At 44.4% G+C, this 27,789-nt stretch overlaps 1 protein-coding gene across 1 annotated transcript in view; it reads right to left on the bottom strand.

The window, feature by feature from the left end:
- lsm4 (LSM4 homolog, U6 small nuclear RNA and mRNA degradation associated) overlaps positions 1-27,789 on the bottom strand; it is a 49,468-nt gene that overhangs the window by 5,075 nt on the left and 16,604 nt on the right. Inside the window, exons 2-4 of the mRNA XM_028816684.2 lie at positions 23,648-23,689; positions 17,272-17,370; positions 2,162-2,348 (exon numbers count right to left, since the gene is read on the bottom strand). Coding sequence (XP_028672517.1) covers positions 2,162-2,348; positions 17,272-17,370; positions 23,648-23,689 — 328 coding nt within the window. The remainder of the gene's footprint in view (positions 1-2,161; positions 2,349-17,271; positions 17,371-23,647; positions 23,690-27,789) is intronic.

The raw sequence follows: 27,789 nt of genomic DNA, 5'->3' as shown, positions 1-27,789 counted from the left end.
TTCTCGATGGTCCAGGATTTTTCGGGTGATTTTCTATGTAATAAACTTAATAAGTTATAGCGTAATGAAAATTGCATAATTAGATCTGGACCACCATATATAATGCAGCACCACAATTCACAAGAGTGGCCGTGTCAAAAAAATACAAGTGAAATTCTGAATGTTTACTAGCAAGTGGCTAATGACACCCATTTTAGTCGCCTATCATGAAATTCTTTTGCAGAGAGCTGAAGTTTGACTCCTTACTTCAAACCGACAGTCGTCATGCCTAGCCATGCAAACTCTGAGTTCGGCGATCTGTATCACATGATGCTGAAGTAACATTCGCGTTACCAGGCTGACGTCAAGTCTTCCTTCTTCTTTTCAAAGGTTTGTGTGTTAGCGTTGTGCAGACCTACACATCTCTAACTTTTTCTTTTTTCCTGTGTTCTCCCCGTCTGCCATTATTCAAATGTCTTGCCAGCTAAATGAATTAGCGATGTAAGTTGCGCGCCACAACATATTCTGCCTAATGACATAACCAACTAATCAATCACAGTGATTCGCTATCTGATGATAACGATTAGCTGTTACAGCCCTACAAACATCCAGGTGCTCCATGTCACGTCCTGCCAGTCTTGCGTCTTTCTTTGCTTTGCTGTGCAGTGACTGAATTTATCACTACGTATCTGTGCAAACTTAAACGGCTCCAGAACTGGTGGACAAAGTCAAGGCAACTGTACAAGTAGCGCAAGTTTTTAATGTAAATTTCATAACTACATGTTGCTGTAGGGGGAGTCCGCCATGCTGGACGGCTTGGCAGGTGAGAGTTCACTCTGCACAAGAAGGGTGAAGGCCCGGTGTGTCCTCTCAGACCCCAAACGTACCTCATCTTACTGCCACCTACCAGCCTGCTATTGACAACAGGAGCTCCCGGTTACCCAAGTCGTGTGTGTGTGTGTGTTTGGGGTCTTTTTTTGTGAGCTTCTATAAAATTGTAACTTCCCCTTGAGGAGGGATCGGTGAATACAGAAGATACAGGGTGGCCCATATTTATGGATATGATTGAAATGGCACTACTGTCAGGAAACCACCAATGTTATTATCAAGTAACATAATGAAACACAAACATTAAAACCAATGCGCCATCCTGATCGATACACGCCTGAAGACGAGGAGCAATGTTGTCTCAGGCGGCTTGGCACATCTGTACTGGTATCCTCTGCGCACAGCTCAGCCACACTGTGGTTGTGATGTTGACACCTTGTCTTGGTGGAGTCAAATCAGGAGACCAAGCCGGCCATTCCACAGGCCCACGTCGGCCAATCTAGTGTTGCGGTGATGTTTTGTTCAACCCGTCGCACTGGTACAGCGTAGTGTGGTGCTGCCCCATCTTGCTGCCACCACAGATCATCAATGTCCGGTCATCACATTCTCAGGCTACATCGTGATGTCATTTTCGATACTTTTTGCACAGTAGTTTAAACGCTACAGCCTGTGAAACGTAATATACATAAATATGGGCCCCCTGTAGATAAAATAAACTAACTGCCCCTTGTTGGGTGATGTTAGGGAATCTGGCATTAGGGTTTAAAGTATAATCTAATCTAACGGCTACCATTAGCAGCCTTTCTGTTGAGGACTGCATTAAGAATTTCACAGTTAAGTAACAGACGAATGATGCATCGCACCTTACATACAAATGGAGGCCTGCAGGTTTATATAGCAATACAAAAGTGATATTTGGGGAAACTGGTTGTGGGTTTTCTGATGGGCCAGAAACTCATTATTATTATTATTATTCCCCACATTTAAAACAATAGGAAACAACTTTTCAATATCCAATTTTTGGTTTTCCATTTTCAGAAACGGATTTGAATTTGATAAGCGATGACAGCCTGATGAAACATTTCTGTGATGAGCGTATTGCATGAAATGGGACACGAGTCTCATCAACTGCTGCATTCTACACAAACATTAGAAAAGTTTTCTTCACACAGAGAACCACAGAAGAAACAGCCAAGTAATGTGCTGAAGACTTAGGAGAATATTTGAGAAATGAGAACTTGCTCGGCTCCCAGCACTGTCCTCGTCTAAACTGCTCTGGTGTTGGATGTTGGACACACGCAGTTACTTTAGGTTGGCCACTCTGCTCTACCATTGTAAACAAGGGGGGTCTCACCTCGTCCAGGTATTCCACCTCCACGACCCTTCTGCTGCATTTTGTTAGGCTGCATACCGCCGCGGCCACGGCCTTTCGACACAACCTCCTCTTTCACCATATCAATGATTTCATCTGGAATACGCAGATACTTAATGGTGCTTCCTCGAATATAACACTCCGGCATCCTCCAGAACTTATCTCCATCCTACAGAGAACGAGACAAACACAAGTGTTGTCAGAACAAAAACCCAGACAAACTGTTAAAGATTAACCAACTTTCAGTTTTATATCCATAATACAGGTCACCTGCCCAATATTGTGTAGGTCCCCCAAGTGCCAACAAAACAGCTCTGACCTGCTGAAGGTGTCCTGTGGTATCTGCACCAACATGTTAGCAGCAGATCCATTCAAGTCCTGCAAACTGTGAGGTTTGGCCTCAATGGACCAGACTTGCTTTTCCAGCTGATCCCACAGCTGCTCACTCGGGTGGAGATCTGGGGAGTTTGAAGGCCGAGCCAACACCTTGACCTTTTTTTTTTTGGTCATGTTCCTCAAATCAGTCAAACACTTTGTGTAATGGGGCAGAGTGCATTATTCTGCTGAAAGAGGTCATTGCCATCAGGTGTGTACATGGTCTACAACAATCTTTAGGTAGGTGTCAAAGTGACATCCAGGACCCAAGGTATCTTAAGCAGAACGCTGCTCAGAGCATCACACGTCTCTGTGGGCTTTCTTCCCATAGTGCATCCTGCTGCTATCTCCATTCTTTCAAAAATGACCTAAAAAAATCATGCGATTCATCAGACCAGGCCACCTTCTTCAATTGCTCCATGGTCGAGTTCTGAGCCTCACATGCCCATTATATTGGCTTTCAATGGTAAAACAGGTGTTGGCCTGGGCACTCTGACCAAACAGCAGCTACGCAGCAAGCTGTGACGCACTGTGTGTTCTGACACCTCCAACTCACGGTCAGCATTAAGTTCTTCAGCCATGTGAGCTACAGTAGCTCCTTCGGTGGGATCAGACCAGAAGGGCAAACCTTAGCTCCCCACTTGCATCACTGAACCGTGGGTGCCTGTGACCTGGTTGTTGACCCTGTCCGCCCCACTGCTCAAGACCTACCGTTGGGGAGATGTTCTGAGCCAGTCCTCTGGCCATCACCATGCGGCCCTTGTCAGTGTCCCTCACATCGTTGCACTTGGCCAACACATCACCTTCAAGTACTGGCTGCATACTCGTATGTGTCACCCTGAACAGGTGTGTCATTGTGATGACATATTCACATCACCTGGCAGTGGTTTTAATGTTGTGGCTGTTTGGTGTGCACTTTCAATATTCCTGCTTATTTTTATATATTTGTGGGTGCTGAATTCATAATTTCACAAAACATTTTTTAGCTTTCAATTTTAAGTTGTTTACATACTGTACTTTATTAATATTTTAATAATTGAATGTAAATATTTTCTGCCATTCCTTGTGGAAAAAGTGTTGTCATTTCTATGTGTTGTGACTGAAATGTGTAAATCACCCTAAACGAAAGTCTGTAAGGTACACTTTAGTCTGGTTGGAATTGTGGGATTTGTAACTTTAAAATAAAGGAAAAATGTGACCTTATCCCAAACATGGAGGGCACAAGACCTCCTCCATATTTACAATGGGACTTGAATTTACTACTATATATAAGGAAATCCTGGGATGAGACTTTCTTGGAGATAATTTCAACTCCCACGAGATAATGTCAAACATTTACAACCAGCCCTCAGTCCAATCACTTCTCATTCGTGTCAATGCTATGGTCAGACACAGTTCCTGCGCTCTCACCTCCAAGCGGGGTCAGAAATAAAAGACAAAGAGGGGAAGACAAAGTAGAACATCATAAAGAATTCAAAAATGTCGGCGTGTTACACATGCAGAGCAGGTTAGAAAGTACTACAATTCAAAAGTCTCAAAAAACTGATAGTGAAGATCGCATTAATACTAACAAACAGAAATTATTACTCGGTGAAAATAACAGAACAGCAAAAAAGAGATCAAATATATGGACACAGGTGATATGACAGAAGTATGTAGATATTGTTTGGATTTAAACTAAGTCTCCGACTTGTAGATTGTCTAATTCATGTTGCCATCAGAGAAAAGTAATGTTTCTTCAAAACGAAGAGGCGTTTCCACGAGAATTAAAAGATTTGTTATTTGGTGAAAGTGAAATCCACAAACACAAGCAGCAGAGACACGAAGAGGCTGGCGTGTAGCGCAGACTGGGGGGTTGGCAAGCGGAGCGTGCAGGGGGTGAAAATAATTATATTTATACACACGCAATACCAAGTTTATTTTTCATTAAATCTATTTAGAAGTTTGTTTTTAAATGTAACTTACATTGCAGGAGGGCTACATGAAATGTTCAGTCCATGTGTCCAGTCATTTAAGTGTTGTATCTGTTGACAATCCCGCACCTGAAAAGGTTCTGTCAGACCACCACGGCATTTACCCCTTCTTGGAGGTGGGATTTCCTGGTCTTCTTGCCATCTAAACTTCACTTCACACAAGTATGTGAACCAAAAGGGAGCAGCTCTGCCGAGGCACATTCCCACAAACACAGATATTCCTCCTCTGGGTCACACCACAAGCGTGACTGGGTGTTGCCATGCAGGACTAGCAGGAAGAGCCGTCGAATGTGAATGGACTGAAAAGTCAGCCAAGTTCTACAGGCCTTATGTCAGGGAAAATGTCAGATTACTGGAGGTTGAATATGTCTGCCTTCGGTGTGTATAAATGATACTCTGAGGAAAAAGTCCCCTACATTAGGACAAATTAGGAGAAAAAGAAAGAAAACTACAATCCATGCCCTTCTCCAAATCCAAATAATCTGTAAGACCGTACAGTAAGTGTGTGTGCGCATCTTTAACTTGGGGAGAGAGATGAAGGACATTTAGTTTAGCTTACTAAAAATGCAGTCAGAGAACAGCGTAAGCCCTCGGACAGAAGACCACCAAACTACATAAGTCTAGGAAGTGCTTTACTTACAAGAGCCCCAAGTCCACAATGGCTGCTCAGACAGACTGAGGCGCAGCGCAGCGACAAGTGATCATCAATTTGAGCAAAGCCAGGCCTCTGAATCAGAGTCATTGACTTACTACAGTGGATAATAAATCAATTTAACAAAAAATAAAAACAGGATTTGAACATTCAGCCCATCGAGTACAGAAGTTCAGGTCAATAGCCGACTGCCTCCCAGCAGACCCAGTGGTGGCAGCAGTATGAAGGCCATCTTCTCCAGCTTTTAGCCACTTACAGAACAGAACGTGCACACCGACTTAAGAAACGTCCTTGGGTGGCACAAATGTTGTTGGCTGAGGTGTCCAACTGTAGCGTAAATGAAATGGAGGGTTTCAGCTCTTCCTCCACAGCGTCAACTTTCAATTCAATTCAAATGAAAGCCTTTCAGGAGACTATGGGTGCTGATGAGAGGAGGTGCAGCGGTTAACGGACTGGTGTGAAGCCAACAACCTGTCTCTGAATGTAGACAAAAACAAAGGAGATGATTGTGGACTTTAGGAAGACTAAGAGTGACCCTCTGCTACTGAACATTGACGGCTCAACTGTGGAGGTCGCCAATAGCACCAAATTCCTGGGTGTCCACCTGGCAGAGAACCTCACCTGGTCCCACAACACCAGCTCTTTGGCCAAGAAAGCCCAGCAGCGGCTCTACTTCCTGCGTAGGCTGAGTAAAGCCCATCTTCCACCAGCCACAGTAACAACATTCTACAGAGGAACCATAGAGAACATCCTGAGCAACTGCATCACAGTCTGGTTTGGAAATTGCATGGTCAGGGATCGCAAAGCCCTACAACAGATAGTGAAGACAGCTGAGAAGATCATCAGTGTCTCTCTTCCCTCCATCATGGACATTAACACCACACGCTGCATCCGCAAAGCCACCAGCATTGTGAACGACCCAACACACCCCTCACATTCACAGTTTACACTCCTGCCATTGAGAAAAAGGTACCAAAGCATTCAGACCCTCACCACCAGAACGTGGAACAGTTGAGACTCCTCAACACTCATGGACCGGACCGATATCGGAGTTCTGTGTTCTGCTCTGCAGTGTTGCACATGTCTGCACATTTGACTCGCATGCACCTTGTTATAAATTATGGGTCGTTACGTTATGTGTGTTATCGTGGATTCTTCGTTGTCCTGTGTTTTATGTTGCACCACGGTCCTGGAGGAACGTTGTTTCATTTCATTGTATACGGATGAAATAATAATAATAATAATAATTCATTACATGACAATAAATACTCTTGACTTGATCCTGACGCACAACCACAACAATTAATAATCTAAAATTTTAAACTGGACATAAAAGATACGTAGGTGTAGTTAGAGAGTCGAGCTGCAGGATGACGGCACTCCGGTAATGCATGAGAGGCGAGTGTTTAGCCACAGCGGCTGATCCTGTCTCCTTCTGCTCGGCTTTGCTTCAATTCCACCACTCGGCTCCATCACTCCCATCTCGTCCACCCCACGCTGGCCTACTCTTCTTCATCCACAGCCCTCGCCAATTCAAAGTCTGCTTACCTGGGGTCTGAGGTAAACCCCACTTCTTTTCAACTCCCCCAAAACCGCACATCAAAAACGAGTCTTTTAATAGGCAAGAGTCGTCTTTTTCGGGGCCTGAACTCCCCAACGACAAGTCTACATGGTGTCTGTCTGTCTGTCTGTCCGTCTGTCTGTCTGTCTGTCTCTCTGGTCCAATCCACCAACATTACAATATTTTTAACTATCATTTTTATAACGGTCAGATTAATGCACAAGAATATGCAATGAGGAACAAAGATAAATGTGAATCATTATTAAAAAATAGGCATTATCTAACGTTAGATTTTAGTGTTTACTAATGGTAATCAACAACAGAACGGCCTTCATCCTTAAATACAGGAACAGGGCGAGCCTGAAGGGTACAGCCTAGAAGCCGACTCGGCCGCATGTTGACTTGCAGTTCTTTCGCCCTGAGGCAGAACGGAAATTCTGAACACTTCTTTTAATCTGAATTCACGTGGATTCTGTTCACTGGATATTAAAAGTATGGAAATATTAGGCTTTCAAATGTGTATTCAGAATCAATCCACTCTACTCTTCGGACATAAAAACACAACTCATTAGAAACACATTGGTCTTCCATTAGGCAAATTAAAACACACCCAACCTGACCCCCAAAGGCACCAGTAGTCACATGTTAAAACCCCCAGATTAGGGATGGGGGATTTGAGAAACATCATCAGGGGTACTTAAAAGTTAAAGACTGAACACACTGAGGTATTCCGAAGGGAAAGGGTGAGGACCCCCGGCGTAGAGACATCAGACATCATGGGTGCCAGCCAGCCGTCTACTGCAGTTAAGCACTTACTTTAATGGACAGGTGTGATGTTATCCCAAATCAGGCCGTGTGATGAATGTGAACAGTGACTGAGATCTAAGGTCATGAGGGGGCCCTGACCTGATGGTACAATGTTTTTGGGGGGCCTCAGCCTAAAAATGTGTGAGAACCCCTGGAACAAACTATTTACATTTAGACAAACGAGACTCGTATCAAAATGGAGTATCTGGAAACTAAGAGAACACATTCAGAACAAGAAATGTCATCGCTACTCACAAGTGTCACTTACAAGCTTTTCAGTCCTACTTTGGAGTTCAATTTACTTAAAAACCCCCTGAGATCATTTCGAGGCAACCTTTAAAATGGGGCTTCATCTTTTTGGAGGGTCAGCCTCAGCAGGGCTTCTGGGGTCCCAGTTTTATGCAAACTATTGAGGGTCCGTTTATGGGTGCAGACTGGTTAACCTGTTGGGGGGGGGGGGGGGGGTATATGTATTTATTTATTATATATTTTTATATTTTAGTCCCCAGTGTTGTTATTTTGAATCCAATGGCTCTGATTGAAGTCTCCATCAATTCCCAGCTCGACACTGTGATATGATTTTCTCGACTGCCCTTAAAGTCCACGAGGTTGCTGTTAAATCATCGGCCGCCGCTCTGAGCAACACTGCATTTCAGCCGTCGCCCCCTCGTCCGCTGGTAATTATGGTAAAGCCTACAGACTGGTAGTTATGGAGTAACGAAGTACAGTGTGTGGTAAAGGACAGATGTGTATAGATCTGTTATACAGTGCATCCGGAAAGTATTCCCAGCACTTCATCACTTCTTCCACATTTTGTTATGTTACAGCCTTATTCCAAAATGGATTAAATTAATTTTTTTCCTCAGAATTCTACACACAACATCCCATAATGACAACGTGAAAAAAGTTTACTTGAGATTTTTGCAAATTTATTAAAAATAAAAAAATTGAGAAATCTCATGTCCATAAGTATTCACAGCCTTTGCTCAATACTTTGTCGATGCCCCTTTGGCAGCAATTCCAGCCTCAAGTCTTTTTGAATATGATGCCACAAGCTTGGCACACCTATCCTTGGCCAGTTTGGCCCATTCCTCTTTGCAGCACCTCTCAAGCTCAATCAGGTTGGATGGTAAGCGTCAGTGCACAGCCATTTTAAGATCAGGATGTACCTGAGCTCAATTTGGAGCTTCATGGCAAAGGCTGTGAATACTTATGTACATGTGCTTTCTCAGTTTTTTTACTTTTAATAAATTTGCAAAAATCTCAAGTAAACTTTGCTCACGTTGTCGTTGTCATTATGGGGTGTTGTGTGTAGAATTCTGAGGCAAAAAATGAATTTAGTCCATTTTGGAATAAGATTGTAATATAACAAAATGTGGACAAAGTGATGAAGTGCTGTGAATACTTTCCGGATGCACTGTACGTATAAATATATACATACTGGGAGACGGTGGTTGGCTTTCCAGTCGTCGTTACAGAGCAGGGTGCCTGGATATACTTGTAATCAACAAATTAAAATGTTGGCACTCGTACTTCAGTAAAAAGAGGTTTTTAAATATAAAGCCAGGAAAGGGCCTTTCTATTAGGCGTTTGATGGCTATTCACCCCTTTTGCCAGTAACTGCCACTGACCTGCCCAGCCGCACACGGAGTTTTCCCACCTGCCCCACAGAAGGTACTGCAAGACTGGAACTAAAGGCAGCCATGAACAGGAAACTGGTAAGCAGAGTTGAAATATGGCACAGAGTTCAGTTAGGTTAGACAAACCTTCTCTCTTCACACCTCCGATGATAAATATAACTAGGGATGCACCGATACCGAAATGGGTATCTGGTATCGGCCTCGATACCACATTTTCTAAAGTACTCGTACTCGTTAAAAGTCCCCCGATACCGGGGACCAATACCATGGTCTGAGAAATGTCTATGTTTGAGCGGCGTGTAAGGGGTTAATCACAGGCGCCAAGTGCCCGCCCCGGCTGCAGCTCAGAGCGGGGTGAAGGCGAGGCGAGACATGTCAGCCGTGCGGAACTATTTCAAAGTGAATGAAGACGACAAAACAAAGGCGGACTGCAAATTGTGCTCAGCGAAATTGTCCAGAGGAGGCTCAAAAGGTAGCGCATTTAACACAAGTAATTTAATCAAGCACCTAAAATCCCAACATGACGAGTACAAAGAGTTTACCCACGCTTCTAAACCAACACAACCCACGCTGCAGCAAACTCTTGCAAGACGAGAGAAAATGTCCAGAGACAATCCACGTGCTGTGAAAATAACACAGGCAATTATCGAGTACATTGCATTGAGTGACCAGCCACTCTCGGAGGTAGAAAATGTGGGATTCCTGCGTCTCCTCCATGTTCTGGAGCCCAGATATGATGTCCCAAGCCGCCGCTACATGACTGACACGGAGCTGCCTAAACTACACGACTCCGTGAAAAAACATATCCACAGCCTACTGCAAGCCTCCTCTGCGTTTAGTTTCACCACGGATATTTGGACAAGCAGTGTTAGCCCTGTGTCGCTAATTAGCCTAACCTCCCAGTGGATAGACGAGAGTTTCTTGTTTTTTTTTGTTAAATTATATGACTAAAGCTGTTACCTGTAAATTTAAATCATGTTTTTATTAAGTACTCGGTATCGGCAAGTACTCGGTATCGGCAAGTACTGAAATGCAAGTACTCGTACTCGTTTTCCAAAAAAGTGGTATCGGTGCATCCCTAAATATAACAGCAGGCCATGTCACTGACGGGGCGTACTGATAAGGGGGATGAGACGGAGGAGAGGAGTCAGAGGGAACACTTTGAGAACTGCCTGCAACTTAACATCAGCAAAACCAAGGAACTGCTTATTGACTTTCACACACCAAAGAGCCTCCATGTCTGGTCACCATTAAGGGAGTAGATACAGAGGTTGTGCTCTGCTACGAGGACTCGAGGGTCCACATCAGTGACACGGTGGTCTTGTCTCATAGCAAACCGGAACTACAGAAGAAAGGGCAGAGCAGACTCCTTTACCTTAGGAGACTGTTCGTATAATGCGGGTGGGCACTGACGTCACTTACATCTCCTACAGATCTGTGATGGCCAGTGTGGTGTGCTGGGCCAGTAACATCACTTCAGGCAAGGCCCAGTGAATCAACAAATTAATGAAAAAGGAAGGTTCACTTATGGCACACACTCTGGACCCCCTGGACGGGGGAGGGAATGAGTGCCAGTGTGAACAATGCTGCACATCCTCTCTCCGATACTGAGCACTTTCAGCTACGGGGGGCTTCTTTATACCAACAGCAATATGTCGGTACAGCTCCTCACTGGGATTGAACGCACCAAGTAAGAAATGTTCTCTTTATTCCTTTCTTGAACACATTGAGCACTGATCATTTATGTTAGGTAGAATGCCTAGAGGGAGCTGGGTGGTCTCGTGGCCTGGAGATTTTATTTTTTTTTTTTTTCTCCAGCCATCTGGAGTTTTTTTGTTGTTTCTGTCCTCCCTGGCCATCGGACCTTACTCTTATTTTATTTTAATTAGTGCTCCCTTATTTTAATTCTTATTTATTTTGTTTTTTTTCCTCTTTCTCCATTATTTGTATGAAAATGTGTGACAGAAATAATTGTTGTTGTTTAGTCATACCGGGCAGAGTGGTGGTTCTGAGGTAGGGATCTGCACTGGTAATTGGAAGGATGCCGGTTCAAATCCCATAAATGCCCAAAGTGACTCTACAGTAATCCCTCGCTATATCGCGCTTCGCCTTTCGCGGCTTCACTCCATCGCGGATTTTATATGTAAGCATATTTAAATATATATCGCGGATTTTTTGCTGGTTCACGGATTTCTGCGGACAATGGGTCTTTTAATTTCTGGTACATGCTTCCTCAGTTGGTTTGCCCAGTTGATTTCATACAAGAGACGCTATTGGCAGATGGCTGAGAAGCTACCCAACTTACTTTTCTCTCTCTCTCCCTCGCGCTGACTTTCTCTGATCCTGATGTAGGGGGATTGAGCAGGGGGGCTGTTCGCACACCTAGACGATACTGACGCTCGTCTAAAAATGCTGAAAGATTATCTTCACGTTGCTACCTTCTGTGTGCAGCTGCTTCGTGAAGCAACATGCTGCACGGTGCTTCACATACTTAAAAGCTCGAAGGGCACGTATTGATTTTTGATTGAAAAACAAACTCTGTCTCTCTCTCTCTCTCTTTCTCTGCTCCTGACGGAGGGGGTGTGAGCTGCCGCCTTCAACAACTTTGTGCGGCGGTGCTTCGCATACTTAAAAGCCAAACAGCCGTATTGATTTGTTTGCTTTTCTCTATCTCTCTGACATTATCTGCTCCTAACGCGCACTGCTTTGAAGAGGAAGATATGTTTGCATTCTTTTAATTGTGAGACGGAACTGTCATCTCTGTCTTGTCATGGAGCACAGTTTAAACTTTTGAAAAAGAGACGAATGTTTGTTTGCAGTGTTTGAATAACGTTCCTGTCTCTCTACAACCTCCTGTGTTTCTGCGCAAATCTGTGACCCAAGCATGACAATATAAAAATAACCATATAAACATATGGTTTCTACTTCACGGATTTTCTTATTTCGCGGGTGGCTCTGGAACGCAACCCCCGCGATGGAGGAGGGATTACTGTATTCCGTTGGGCCCCTGAGCAAGGCCCTTAACTTGCAATTGCTTCGTCCTCGGTATGACGTTAATCTACATCCTGCCCCGCAAGTAGGCCCTCAAAACCTTCAGAATTGGCACCCCTGCCACCATATAAACCTCCCACTATTATTCCATCTGAACTCGTGTGGTGCTGAGGTGTCACCAGTTGTATGGCTGCACTCGGGTCCTAATCTAGGATCCTGGGTTGGTTTGTCATGTGGTGGGTGCGGCAGTGCACTGTATCAGCGGGGGTTCCTAACCTCTCTCACTCTCTCTTAGTCATTCTGGTGTGTGTGTTTATTTAATGTGCATCTGTAAAAGGAGAAATACCCCCCTGGAGACAAATACACCTCTATCTATCTAACTACACACCGCACTCTCAAATAACACTCTGGTTATCACACAGAACCCACCAATCCAACCTGTTTGAGGGGCGAGTCGTGGACTAGTTGGATGGAGTCGCTGGGTATGTCAGACTAGACAACAGGAGTGCACCACCACCACCACCACCACCACTACCAGACAGCTTGCTAAGGTTATCTAAATGAAGGCAACAACTGAAAAGCACTGGAATAGTTGTCAACTATGAAATGAACGTCAGATGCAGTCGTCATTTGAGACTGGTCTTTGTGAGAAGGGCTAAACGCTGTGCTGCAAAAACTGCAGCTCTAAAATGAGGAATTGAAATGAACCGAGCCAAACTGCTGGGGAGGTTTGAGTCTTTTCAGTTGACGTCAGGTCACTTGGCAACACAGCCCAGGGATGTAAATGACCCGTCGACTGATCAGTATTCACATATGAGGGCATCCGAGAGCAAACATTCAAACTTTGACAGAGTGGATACCAGCAGCATGGCAGCCAGTCCGCAGGCACAGACATCTCACAGAGGACTGGAGACGACGGTGGCAGGACAGCCGCATCAGGGAACAGAAAAGCAAACTCTCGAAAGTGACAAGTCGTTTTCATTCATATTCCCAATGTCTGACTAGCTGGCATTGCATATGCAAGCACCATGTGAGCAAGAACTGCGTTATTCAACAGACGATTCTCCACAGCAACTGCGCAGGTTCAAGGCAGGCTCTGGATGCACTTCATCATCTGAATGCAGGGAAGTCATCCTTGGCAGAGAGCTTTTGAAATAACCTCACGCTCCAACATATTTTACAAAAGGACTTTAACAAAAATACCAAAAAAAAACAAAAAAAACAACCCGTCATCATTTACTATCAATCAAATCAATCAATCACCTCCCGACCACCAATGGACTTTATAGCCCTAATCAGGAACCGATTGTCAGGCGCCATAAAAAGGAGCAAACAGGAAAAAAAATAATAAAAAGAAATCCACACACACACACAAAAAAAAAAAAAAAAAAAACAACCAATAGGTCGAGATATACGGGTAATGGCCAAGAAGCTAAATCAGGACAGCGGTGCCAAGGGGCTGCAGTGAAAACGCTCCCACACGCGGTAACACATACAAGGAGTCATCAGGAAAGTGCAGAGGGAGTCTGGTAGTCACTATCGGAGGGAGGCTCCTCCACAGTTCTTCTGATTGACATCTACATGCCTGATGGGGCCAACACCAGCACTGCACCGACCAGTCTGCACATCATCACTGTGGAACAAGAAATTAGGACTGAAGACAGGAGGGAGCCATGCAGTTGAAGATGAAAACCTTCAAGGAGGATCTGGATGAGACACTGAGACCACTCAGCGATCAGCTAAACCAGGGGTAGGCAAAAGCGGTCCTGGAGGGCCACAGTGGCTGCAGGTTTTTGTTCCAACCCAGTTGCTTCACTAGAAACCAATGATTGCCAATCTCAGACCTCATTTAATTTTATGGCTTGTTAGTCTACAATGTTAGGTTCTTATTTTGTAGATTTTTTTCCTTTCCAAGGGTATCACCCAAACCATTTTCAGTCTGTCACTTTTTCTATTGATTGTTTTATTAAATCAAATCAAAAAGTGCATGAGGGACACACATGGAAACAAGCTTGATGAAGAACTGCTGGCCGCGTTTTTTATTTACATCTTATAAGGAGCCATTAACATACTGAATGCAGCTGTTTAAGATTGACAGAAGCAATTAAGGGAGGGGAAACTTAACAAGCGAGACCACGAAAATGAAGCATCAAACTATCACTTAAGCAATATGTGCGTCATCATCAGCAATAACCGACAGCTCAGTAAGAAAGTGTGATGGGACAAAAACCTGCAGCCACTGTGGATCTCCAGGACCGACATCGCCTACCCCTGACCAAACAATTCAGCTTGGCGGAGTGAAGGGTCTCCTCTCGTGTTCTCATGAATGTGTACATCCCAAGAATCCCAGTCCTCACAGGTGGCGCAATGGTAGTGCTGCTGCTTTGCAGTAAGGAGACTGTGGAAGATTGTGGGTTCGCTTCCCGGTTCCTCCCTGTGTGGATAGCACTTTGAGTACTGAGAAAAGCGCTATATAAATGTAATGAATTATGTTATTATTATTAAGAATGTAGGAACTGCTGCTGGGGACTGAAACAGAACTGATGGAAAAGGCTCTGAACCTCACATACCAGCAGTAGGTCACCTGCTCCTCCAGACTCAGAGGAGTTGCACCCCAATCAAAGGCACCTGCACAGTGAAACCATCACCTCCTCCACATCCAGGACTAAGAGGAGCACTCCATGTCCACCTATTAGTGTCTGACCAAACTCAACTCCAACTCCACATTTCTAATTAGATCAGGACACCACCATTGAAAGCACAATCAGCAGCACAAGCTGCTAGAGAACAGGAGCTGTCAGCAAAACCAAGAAGCTGCTCACAGACCTCGGGCCACATCACAGCAGCTTTCATTTTCATGATGTTGTGAAAGAGACACAAAGGCTCACCGAGTACTTTACTGCTGCAGACATGTCCACATCTGTGCTCCCCAATTTGTAAAAGGCACACCGTGGAGCCCATCTTCAGTGGCAGAACACCACCCAGATATGGGACACCCGTTCAGTCCAGAGCCGTTGGGCACTACAGACTGCATGGAATAAAGGCACCCGACGCCATCCTGTTACAGTATCCTTACAGACCTGCGCCGTCCTACACAGTTGCTTTTCTCCCTAATCTGTTCTGGCGAACAGTACAGGACAAGCCTCAGCGTATTTGGAGCTTTTATCAAGCGGTAATAAGATTACTCAAAGGTTTGTACTGACGACGCTGTGATTCTCTCTTGTATACTTCATACCAGCCATCCCCTGCAGCTTCGCCCACGTGGTAGTGAAACACGACAAAAAAAAAAAAAAATCAATAAACAGACAGGTATCACTAGTGTGAGTGAGGAGGGCCCTGCCCAGACCCCCACTCCTGTAAATCTGTAATGTAGTTCTCTCATGAAAAGCAGGCAGACAGACAGATGTACATTGGAGGTTATATTTATATTATATATATATATATATATATATATATATATATATATATATATATATATATATATTATATATATATACACATATACACACACACACAGATTATTACATTCAATGTACTCCATGTGGCCAAACCTTTGCAGGCCTCTGACCATCACACCTATATGAGCTCCTTGGACATCCCATTCCAAAATAATGGACAGACGTGACCAACAGGGTTGAGGTCAGGACTTTGTCAAAATCAATCAAATCAAAATCTTTATGGTCATTGTAGCAATGAGATATTGTACAATGAAATTTTTAGGTGCAATTTTCCAGTGCAGAAAAAAATAAACATAAAAATAAAAACAAAACCAAAACACAATTACTCAAGTTTCAACTAAAATAAGGGAATAAAATAAGTATCCAAAATTGTCCATAACAGCAGAACAAAGTTTTCCACTCATACATACATACATTATATTGCACTGGTCCCTTATCTAATGTTAACTTAGAATGAAGGTGCACTCGGTCAGATTGACCACTTAGCAGCGTTCAGCATGGTGATGGCTGAAGGATACAAACTGTTTCTCAGTCTACTTGTCTTAGTCTTTATGGATCTGAAACGTCTGCCTGAAGGCAGGTGTTCAAACAATGCATGTCCTGGGTGTGATGGGTCCTGAAGAATTTTCTTGACATTCCTGAGACAACATGAACTATGTAGTTCTTCTAGTGAGGGGAGAGGACAGGCGACTATCCGCTGGGTGTCCTCTCCTCTCACTAGAAGAACTACATTGTGCAGGCCAGTTGAGTTGGACCTGGCTTTGTGCACAGGGACACAGTCATGCTGGCCTTCCCCAAACTGCCGCCACCAAGCTGCATGTGCACAATTGTCTGAGATGTCTTTGTCTGCTGTGGCACCAACTGTACCATTCATTAGCACCAAGGGACCAAGTTAAAACCCTGAAAAACAGCCACAGCCAACTGTCCCTCCTCCATCAAACTTTAAAGCAGGCACTCTACAGTCCACAGGACACTGTGCTCCTGACATTCACCAAACCCGGACTTGTGAATCACACTTCACTATCTGGCAGTCAGATGGACGACTCAAGAGAACACGTTACACTGCCCCACAGTCCAATGGTGGCACGCATTACACTGCAGCCAACGCTTGGCATTGTGCATAGTGGCTTGGGTTTCCATGGATGAGAAGCTTCTCAGATCTCACAAAGCGCCCAGCACACAGTCCTTGTGCTGGTGTGGCTTCAAGAGGTAATCTGGAACTCTGAATGATGCCACAGGAGAACAGGTCATTGTTAGGTGCTTCAGCACTCGACGGCCCTGCTCTGGGACATCCTGTGGTCTACCACTTTCAGGATGAGCTGCCATTGCTCCTCAACACTTCAACTTCACAATGACGGGGACAAAAGACAGCCAACAGCAGCTCCTCAGTATGTCCCATTGCTCGTCAATGGAGACTGCACGGCCGGATGCTCAATTTTAAGCGCCTGTGAAAACGAGTGTGGCTGTAACGTCAGCAGTCAGTAGTTTAGAGGGGTGCCCACACACTTTTGGTCAAGTAGTGCAGGAGGTGGTCAGCTGCTACAACTGTACAAAGTAGTCTATGGAATTAAACAGGAATTGGATTGTACCGCCGTATACACAACAGACTGTAGACCAAACAGGTCCACCGCTTACCCTGGATGTACAGATGACTTCACGCAGGTTGATGTTCATCCAGTTGTCACAGCTCACCAAGTGTCCATTGTAGGTCTCCCCATTCTTGAGCTCCACAAGCTGAAACACAATAGCACACACACTTGTAAGTAAACTCGTTTATCCAGTACAGTACACTAGTCACTCATTTCTCACAAAGGGTCTGAAGTGTATTGCAGGAGCAAAGGGCATCCGTCCATCACAGGACACCCTCACTCACACCTATCACCGACCAGCACAACTGACTTTTTTTGGGGCTATCGTCATCCTAAAATTTTGTGACCTAAAAGTGCACAGACACAAAGAGAATGCGGGAACTCCATGCAGGCAATGGCCGGACTGATAATCGTTTCCAGGACTTTAAGAGACGCGAGGCCCCGAGGTAATCAAAACAGAATAAAGAGAGTAGCATCGAAAAACGTATAATGTATGCTTGCATTCAGCACAATTCAAGCTATAAAAGCCAAAGGCATTGAGAAAAGAAAGTGAACCAGCCATCTTGGCAGAACTCAAGTCATTGCAAGGCACTTTACATCAGAGTCACGTCAGCTGCAGATGGTTTTAATGTCAACGGTCCTGGAGGCAGAATGAAAAGTGTATATACAGTTAGGTCCATTAATATTTGGACAGAGACAACTTTTTTCTCATTTTGGTTCTGTGCATTACCACAATGAATTTGAAATGAAACAACTCTGATGCAGTTGAAGTGCAGACTTTCAGCTTTAATTCAGTGGGGTGAACAAAACGATTGCATAAAAATGTGAGGCAATTAAAGCATTTCTTTAACACAATCCCTTCATTTCAGGGGCTCAAAAGTAATTGGACAAATTAAAAAACTGGAAATCAAATGTTCATTTCTAATACTTGACTGAAAACCCTTTGCTGGCAATGACAGCCTGAAGTCTTGAACTCCTGGACGTCACCAGATGTTGGGTTTCCTCCTTTTTAATGCTCTGCCAGGCCTTTACTGCAGCGGCTTTCAGTTGCTGTGTGTTTGTGGGCCTTTCTGTCTGAAGTTTACTCTTCAACAAGTGAAATGCCTGCTCAATTGTGTTAAGATCAGGTGACTGACTTGGCCATTCCAGAATTTTCCACTTCTTTGCTTTAATAAACTCCTGGGTTGCTTTGGCTGTATGGTTTGGGTCATTGTCCATCTGTATCATGAATCAATTTGACTGCTGTATTTAGCTGGATTTGAGCAGACAGTATGTCTCTGAACACCTCAGAATTCTGTCCTGTGTCACATCATCAATAAACACTAGTGTCCCAGTGCCACTGGCAGACATGCACGCCCAAGCCATCACACTGCCTCCCTCCACCATGTTTTACAGATGATGTGCTATGCTTTGGATAATGAGCTGTTCCACGTCTTCTCCATACTTTTTTCTTGCCATCATTCTGGTAGAGGTTGATCTTGGTTTCATCTGTCCAAAGAATGTTTTTCCAGAACTGTGCTGGCTTTTTTAGATGTTCTTTAGCAAAGTCCAATCTCGCCTTTCTATTCTTGAGGCTTATGAGTGGCTTGCACCTTGCAGTGCACCCTCTGGATTTACTGTCATGCAGTCTTCTCTTTATGGTAGACTTGGATATCGATACGCCCGTCTACCCCCTGGAGAGTGTTGTTCACTTGGTTGGCTGTTGTGAAGGGGTTTCTCTTCACCATGGAAATGATTCTGCGATCATCCACCACTGTTGTCTTCTGTGGACGTCCAGGTCTTTTTGTGTTGCTGAGTTCACCAGTGCCTGCTTTCTTTCTCAGGATGTACCAAACTGTAGATTTTGCCACTCGTAATGTTGTAGCAATTTCTCCGATGGGTTTTTTCTGTTTTCGCAGCTTAAGGATGGATTATTTCACCTGCATGGAGAGCTCCTTTGACCGCATGTTGTCTATTCACAGCAAAATCTTCCACATGCAAGCAGCACATCTCAAATCAACTCCGGGCCTTTTATCTGCTTAATTGATAATGACATAACGACGGACTTGCCCACACCTGCCCATGAAATAGCCTTTGAGTCAATTGTCCAATTACTTTTGAGCCCCTGAAATGAAAGGATTGTGTTCACAAAATGCTTTAGTTGCCTCACATTTTTATGCAATCGTTTTGTTCACCTCACTGAATTAAAGCTGAAAGTCTGCACTTCAACTGCATCGGAGTTGTTTCATTTCAAATTCATTGTGGTCATGTACAGAACCAAAATGAGAAAAAAGTTGTCTCTGTCCAAATATTTATGGACCTAACTGTACACACACACCAATAACGGCGCCCTGCTATAACGATAACACTTGACTTGACTTCTCATCCTTTTTCTTTCTCTGTACGTTTATCATTCGTTTGCTCAGAGGTTGATGCGTTTGCCGTTTCCTGAGCAGCTCTTCTATTCTCCACCCTAGCGGCCCACTTCTTCTCTTCTTTCCTCTGCATCTTTTCGGGTTAAATTGATTAAGTCAGTGTCTGCGTTGCAATTACTTAGTACGTTTTCCTTAATTTTCCACTTAAGCTTGTCATCTGCTGTCACCTAGGACAGATTAGTGGTAGCAATCGTCAATTTAGCGCTCGAGACGAATCGTTACAAGCTGGCACTGAAGTCTTCAATCTGCCTCAAGAATGATTTAAGATATGAAGAGGCAGATGAAGTGATGGCGAAGGTGGTAGGGATTGAGATCGGTGCCCGTATGCATGCGCCACACAGCTGCCCTGCTGGCTAGAATTGATTCTACAATAAAAAAAACAAAAAAGAGGAATAAAAATCATCACCCCAAAAGCGGATAGTAGACGTCATGTAGCACGTGTACCAAATTTCAGGTCAAACAGTTAGCAAGCTACACGTGATTTAAAATCCTGGACAGACAAACGAAGAGCTACAGTAGCATATTATATAAGAAGATGAAGATTATATATCTCTGTATTATAAAAAAAAAAAAAAAATGGTGGAAGGTTGAAAGGAGACGAGCAGTGACGAGACTTTTTCAGAGAGACACTTTCACGTCCCATGAGATGAGACTTTGTGCCAAGAGATTTAACCAGGCCCGGGGCAGGAAATAAAAGACAAAGAGTCAAACTAAAACATCATAAAAAGGTTCAAAAACATTGGCGCAGTACACATGCAGAGCAGGTTAGAGATAATGGAAGTACTAAAATTCAAAAGTCTCAAAAAACAGAGCAAAGATCGCATTAGCGCTAACAAACAAATTATTACTCTGTGAAATAACAGGACAGTGAAAAGAGATCAAATATATTGTTAGGCTTTAAAGTTTAAGTCGGAGACTTGTAGATCATCTCATGGGAAAAGTCGTGTTTCTTCCCAATGAAGAGGCCCATCCGCGAGAACTAAAAGATTTGTTGTTTGGTGAAAGTGAAATTCCGCGAGAGAAATCATTTCTCATTTATGTGAATGCTACTGTCAGACACAGTTCATGTAGACAGAAAGAAACAATATTCACTCACGGGCGGTTATACGTTGTGTTGTCACGATGGAATTCCAAATGATCTTGATGAAAAGGGATTGAATCTATGGACATGACATATGCTGTGATATGACAGCAGTGCGGTGAGCGAGATGCCGATCACACGACAGCAGCAGCTGATCGAGCAAAGAGGAGGTAAAAAACAAAACTGTATTTGTGTCCCATTGTATCACCGTTTAAAGAGGGGGTTTGGGAGGAGCGACACCCCTCTTCACAACACGAGTGACACAGACACAAAGTGGCTGGCACCTAGTGCAAACAGAGGGTGGGTTGGTGAGCGAAGCCCCCTAGTATATATATAAATAAATAAATAAAATGTTAAGCGAGTTACCGAGTGTACTGAAATGTCTTACCAAACATCAACTCTGCATTCTGCCTTGCAATGGAATCAAGCCGAAGACACGTCAGTAAACAGCAAGCACACACATACACACACACCCTCGCTCCGCCAACGTTGAGTAAACAAGGTGCAGTTTTCGAGGATGATGCCATTTTTCCTTGTCTGCATTTTGCAAAAACATTCAAATAAACACAATACCACATCTAGAAGAGCTTAGAAAGAAACTTTCCATGTCAGTTTAACGTAAAAGATCACAGCTGGAAAGATTTGTCTTCACACCAAAACAAGAGGGGCCCGCCTGCCATGTTCTATTCAGCGAACGGTTCTGAACGGCGAGTACCACTTCACAGTGTGTGTCACATACGACACGTCTCTCGCAAAGACTCAGACAAAAGGTGTGTGCACCAAGTACTGCTGACACGGTGAACATGACATGACACTGCATTCGAGGAAGCGTTCTCAAACTGGCTTTGTAATCATAGCTCAAACTGGTTTCAGTTCCCACATTTAAAACAAACCACAAAAAACGGAGTTTTAGCTGACAGTCAGCTTGCCCTGCCATCACAAAGCCCCCGCGCTGCCTACACAATGACGGATGGAGAATTACAGGAAGACTTAGTCAGAGTTAAACTGCTGTTTGAATGCAAATTTCAGTAAACAAAGCGAATGAGAAAAATGTCCAAATGAAAGAATACAAGAACAGAACATAAACACCAGCGGCTACAAGCATTCCACTCATAAACCACACACACACACACACACACACACACGGGATACAGACGCTCTTCTCCAAAGCGACTTACAACGGAGGTGAACCTAAACGACTGACATCAGACTAGGGTTAGGTTAGGTAACAAACGTCAAGTGAAACAGTAATATCTGTAATAACTAATACATTCACGAATATTAACAGACAGACACTTTAATAATTAGGGGAAATTCACAATTCACAAATAAAGCAATTAAACTAATGGGACAAATCAACCACCAACATGAAAGATCATAAAGTTTGTTTTTTTCCCTCTAATCGATTAGCCAGATATTCACAGAACAGATGGAGTCTTTGAGGGAGTCGCAGTATGGACAGCGGTGGGCAGCTCATTCCACCAACTGGGAACAACACAGTAAGAGAGTCTGGATTGAGACCGGATACCACGCAGAGGTGGCATCACTGCACGCCGCTCCCTGGCTGACCTGAGTTACGTTTCATGAAGTCCTTGGCACGCCGTCACGCTTTTCTGATTTTGCGCAAGAGCACAGACAGGCCATTTCATTCCAGTCGTTTTCCAGTTCATTTTCCGTCTCTCCCCAGGGCCAACCCAAATGTGCTCCAGTTACGATGCCAACATTCAGGGAAGGAAATGGATTTTTTTTCCTCCTTCTTCTTTAGGGGGCAATTTTTAACCCGGATGGGTGAAACTCAGGAGCATTTTCAAAACAAAACAGGCAAATTTTGAAAAAAACTAGAAATGAATATTTAAAATTTACCAGAATAGGCAAAGTGACTTATTGTGCCTCATTAATGAAAGAAAAGAATACAAGTGTGGTGTCAAGATTCTATTTCCTTACTTATTAAAAAAAAAAAAAAAAAAAAAAAAAAAAGTCAAAGTAATAAAACTACAAATTAAGCAGCAAAGAGACTCAAGAAGTCAAATCATACGCAGCAAGTCAATTCCGTGGCACTCCAAGTGTTTCAGAATAAGAATGAATCGCTCAAGTCGAAAGGTCCAGCGGCCCACCAAGAGACCAAGAGCTCACTCGTTAGCACAATTGTATTACTTTTTAAACTATTTTACTAAAGATATTTATTTGAAAAATACTAAAATTCAAACTCAGTGGTGCCAACTTGCATTTCATTTGGCCAATCCTCCATCATTACCAACCCTGAGCCCAGGAGAACAGCAGGCAGCCCGACAGCAGTGATGGTGCCAAAGTGGTGCACGTCAGCAGCGGCATGGAACTGAAGGACCCCAGTGGCCAGAGGTGGGCTCTCCAGGCTGACATTCATGAGAACTTGAGGGAGGCCAGCGCAGAGATGGATGAAGGGCGACCGAGTCTGAAGACAAGTCAAGTGAGAAAAAGAAAACGGGGGCATTCATAACAGCACTGAAGTAAAAGTCGTTCATGTATTGTGGGGTGTCAGTCTCGGAGGAAAACGGTTTACCTGAGAGGGACGTTTGCCCTCGACTATTTATTGTTTACACTGCTGCTTATTTAAATGGGGTCTATTCTGAGCGGTCACACTTTATGGACATTACACGTGCCGTGGCACACTCACTCTTTGACTTATTTGGCTGACACCTTTATCCAAGTTTAGGGTACAATTGGTCACATTGCTTTTTTTTGTCTTTCCAAATGGAGCGCAAGGCAGGTGAAGGGTCTTGCTCAGGGTCACACCGTGTCAGGGTTTGAACTCCAAAGCGTTACCCACTACTGTCCGCCCTACCCTACTCAAATATGTCAGACACATTAGCTAAACTGCATCCTGTCGACAACACGACTCCGACCCAAGTGCGCCCATCAGCTAACACTCAGATGAAGGTCCAGCTTACCATTGGATGATTCTGCGCAGTCTTCAGCAACGATAAGGGAAGCTGCAAAAACAAAGAGAGAGGTTAGAATGAGGCCACTCTGCCCAAACACACCAGAAATGTGACAGCCTAACCAAACCGACGCTGCCTGCTCACAGAAGGCAGATATACCTGTAAGAGTTACGATCACCTGGATCTCCCACTTCTGCATTTACTCACAAAAACCTCCCAGACCCAAGTAAACGATTAAGACGGGAAGAGCCAACAGAAAGTGACAGCACACCTGGGTGAGGACTTAACACCTTAGTGACTCCAGAGAGTTTGTGGTCTGTGGCCCTGACCTCTCTAATAAAGGACGTCACTTGAACATCTGATTCTTCAGAAACTCTGTTCTCCCCTTGAGCCTCTACGGTTTGCTCACTGTGCCAACAAGTCGGTCGAGGACGCAGTAAGTAGACATTTCACAGCATTTGGGCGTCTCTGCTACTTACGCTGGGATCAGACTTGTGTTTTCAATCATACCAGAGCTTCTTCTCCACAGCAAACCTCTCAGTATGAAGGTGCATTACACCGCATGTCCCAGGATCAGCACAAGACAGACGTCAAGTCGAGTTTTGAAAGTCCCCAACGTCTTACTGTCCACCACACTACTTGGTCGCTTATTCCAAGTGTCTACCGTTCTTCGAGTAAAGAAAAACTTCCTAATGTTTGCGTGAAATTTTCCCTTCAAAAGTTTCCAACGTTGTCCCTGTGCTTTCGATGAACTCATTTTAAAGTCACAGTCTCGATCCACTGGACTGATGCCCTTCATCATTTTAAACACTTCACTCAGGTCTCCTCTTCATCTCTGTAAAGGCTCAGCTCTTTTAATCATTCCTCCTAACTCATCCCCTGTAGCCCCCCCATAATCAGCCTAGTCGCTCTTCTCTGGACCTTCTCTAGTGCTGCTGTGTCCTTTTTGTAGCCTGGAGACCCAAACTGCACCCAGGACTCCAGATGAGGCCTCACCAGTGTGTTATAAAGACTTGAGCAGAACCTCCTGTGACTTGTACTCCACACATCAAGGCGCTATATAACCTGACAGTCTGTTAGCCTTCTTAATGGCTTCTCAACACTGTTGGGAAGTCGATAGCTTAGAGTCCACTGTGACCCCTAAATCCTTCTCAGAAGGTCTAATCTCCATTTTCAGACCTCTCATCGTGTATTCAAACCTCACATTTTTACTTCCTAGACTACTACTACCTACTTCCAGACAGTGAAGATGAGCAAATCCCAGTCAGAGTCCTCAGGCTGACCTCGGTCTCCTCACCACCAGAGACACCACCCTGACTGGACGAGGTGCCACACCAGAAGGGGGTGGCTTGGCGGGCCAGTTGGTGCAGCCACAACCATCTTAGCCTGAATTCCCTAAAGATGCTAGAAATGAGTGTGGATTTTAGGAGACCTTCTTACACCCCTAGTTATAAATGGTGTCACTATTTAGATTTCTTGACAACTTCTATCGCTGTCTGAACTGGGAAGAAAACCCGACTGCTCTCGTTAAAAGGGTGGATGTTCTCAGGCGGAGTGGTGGCTCTGAGGCTTGAGATCTGCACTGGCAATCGGAAGGTTGCCGGTTTGAATCCCGTAAATGCCAAAAGGGACTCTGCTCTGTTGGGCCCTTGAACAAGGCCTTTAACCTGCAATTGCTGAGCGCTTTGAGTAGTGAGAAAAGCGCAATATAAATGCAAATTATTATTATTAAGTTTAGCCGGTGCAGCCTTACGGAGCGACCACTGAAGGCATCCTCACTTTCTTCAGAACATGCAGGTACGACAATCCGTCTGCTCACTCAAAACAAACTGTAGGCCTGAAAGTAAACTCCACTGAGGTCCTGTTTACGTCTTGGTGCAGGAAACGTGCCGGAAATAACCAAAGACTGCACTCACCTGGGCGACCACCACTGTCGGTTATCACCACCGAGGAAATGCTAGCAGCCAGCAGAGGCGAGAAGTACTGGCCATCTCTGGTTAAACATGAGGCTCGGGTTCACCTCGTTGATTTCTAAACTCCTCCATCCAATCTACGGTGTGCTTTTCTTTGATTTTCAGTTCATGTCGACTTACCCGATACAGTCCTGGGTGGGAGTGCAGTTCTGCTTTACCTTATGGTCTTAATTGGAGTTTTGCGCAGTACGTTTTTCAAGGCCCTACTACTACTAGCGTTGAGAAGTTGACAAGCATTGTTTGCTGTGCTCTTCTCTTGTATTTACAGTACCTGGTTATGTGAACGGAGGCAACACCAAGAGAAACTCTCAGCAACCACAGTGCCTGGCAATAAAAGTTTAAACTCAATTCAAAAAAATGTCTGAAAGTCAAGACTGTGAATTGAGCCGAGGAGGAGAAGGCAAAGCCCCGTTAACTCCACTTGGAGGGGCCTGCCATCTGCACGTCAGCAAGCTACAGGCTGGCAGTGAAACAGGCGGCACACAGCCTGTCTATGGAAACCAAGCCGGAGAGAACTTCAAGGAGTAGATAAAGACGCGGCAATCCAAAACTCTGGAATCCCATTGTGTTAAAACGAGTATTTGAGTGACTGTGAACCGAACTTCACTGTGCAAAGGATATCTGGAAACTGCAGAAGAACAAGTAGGGGAAAAGCAAAAAGACATCACGGTGATAAATAGCAGTATGTACTAAAGCTGTCAGAGCTGATATGTGCCAAGACAAATACTTCAATGATTCGTATAAGGATTACAGTAACGACCAATGAACGCTGGATAAGAGACCCGACTAAGAGCTCCGCTACTCAGACAGACTCCACCTCTCAAACTCATAGGAGGGCAGCTGCTCTTACACACTCCCTTCTGCCACGGATGCCACGCAAACGCAGTACCCGACGTGACTTCTACCCATCAAGTCACCAATCAGGTGAAGCGTACAGTGCCCTGAGGAGTGGCCTCACATTTACTCATTTGGCCGACGCCTTTGTCCAAGGTGACTTACACCATTTATGATACGATTGGCTCCATGTCCTTTGGTGTTCCAGTTGAAGGACAGGCAGGTGAAGTGACCCGCTCAGGGTGTCCCAGCGTCAGTGGCGGGATTTGAACCCACAGCCTCCAGGACTCAAGTCCACACACTGAGGGCCTCATCATGTAGAATTCCCATTATAGTGCCAGCTCATCACTACTGCTGCACCACAGTGGACGGCACGTTTCATTATTAATGTCATTTAAATAATGTACACTGACAACAATGTAATATGCAAACTTGAACGCATTCCAACAGCACACAGCGCCAAGGAGATGGCGTTTCGAAATCTGAATCGACTTAAAAGCCAGTCGTCGTCTGTAAATACAAGGTGCTCTCCTTCATTGAATTGAATCAAATTCCTTCATTGTCCTTGTATGGTACAATGAGGTCCAATATACAACACCTCCATAAACTAATGCCCTGTAAAATAATACAATATGAAAGTACAATATCCATCTACATAGAGGGCTCATGAAGTGGCTCAATATTACAGTTGTAGTGCCAGTGTCCAGCGAGGTCATCGTCATTCTAAGTACAGACAGTCCTACATGATGGACTTTTTAGAAATGCAGGGTCTGTGGAGCGCTGGTGCAACCAAACATGAACTCTAAAGGCCTAAACTGACTGAATGTGTTCACTTGGAGTTTCCTCCTGCAGTCCAAAGACAGGCAGGTCAGGAGCTCACTGGCGTGTGTGTGTGTGTGTGTGTGTGTGTGCCATTACAGCAGACTGGTGTCCCGTCCAGTGATTGGCCCTGCCTTGTGCACAATGCTTGCTGGGTCATGGATTCAGCTTCTTCAGGACCCTGCTCAGGATAAGGCGGTTTTGGAAAATGGATGGATCCTCACTTTGAAGCAACACAGGTTTGGATTCAGAAATGGCAACTTCCTCATTCCTGAGGTGCAGTATGTGAATGACGACAAAGGAAACCGAAAGTAAACTCCAGCTCTAATTTATTGTTTGCACCATTTTCTCCTGAGGTAAGCACATTACTGTTCACAGGAACGGGCGTGAGTGGAGACCTCCAGCAAATTAGGAACTAAAAATCAAAAACATTCACACAAAGCCATCCAAAAGTCTAAAGCTGCCAGGCACTCCGCCGCACTACACACACACACACAGAATGACTAAAAAGGAATTAAAAATAAA

Source organism: Erpetoichthys calabaricus, chromosome 12 (genome assembly GCF_900747795.2).
Source record: "Erpetoichthys calabaricus chromosome 12, fErpCal1.3, whole genome shotgun sequence".
Taxonomy (NCBI): Eukaryota; Metazoa; Chordata; class Cladistia; order Polypteriformes; family Polypteridae; genus Erpetoichthys; species Erpetoichthys calabaricus.
Note: the sequence above shows the minus strand (reverse complement) of the source record. Positions and strands in the feature narration are given on the sequence as shown.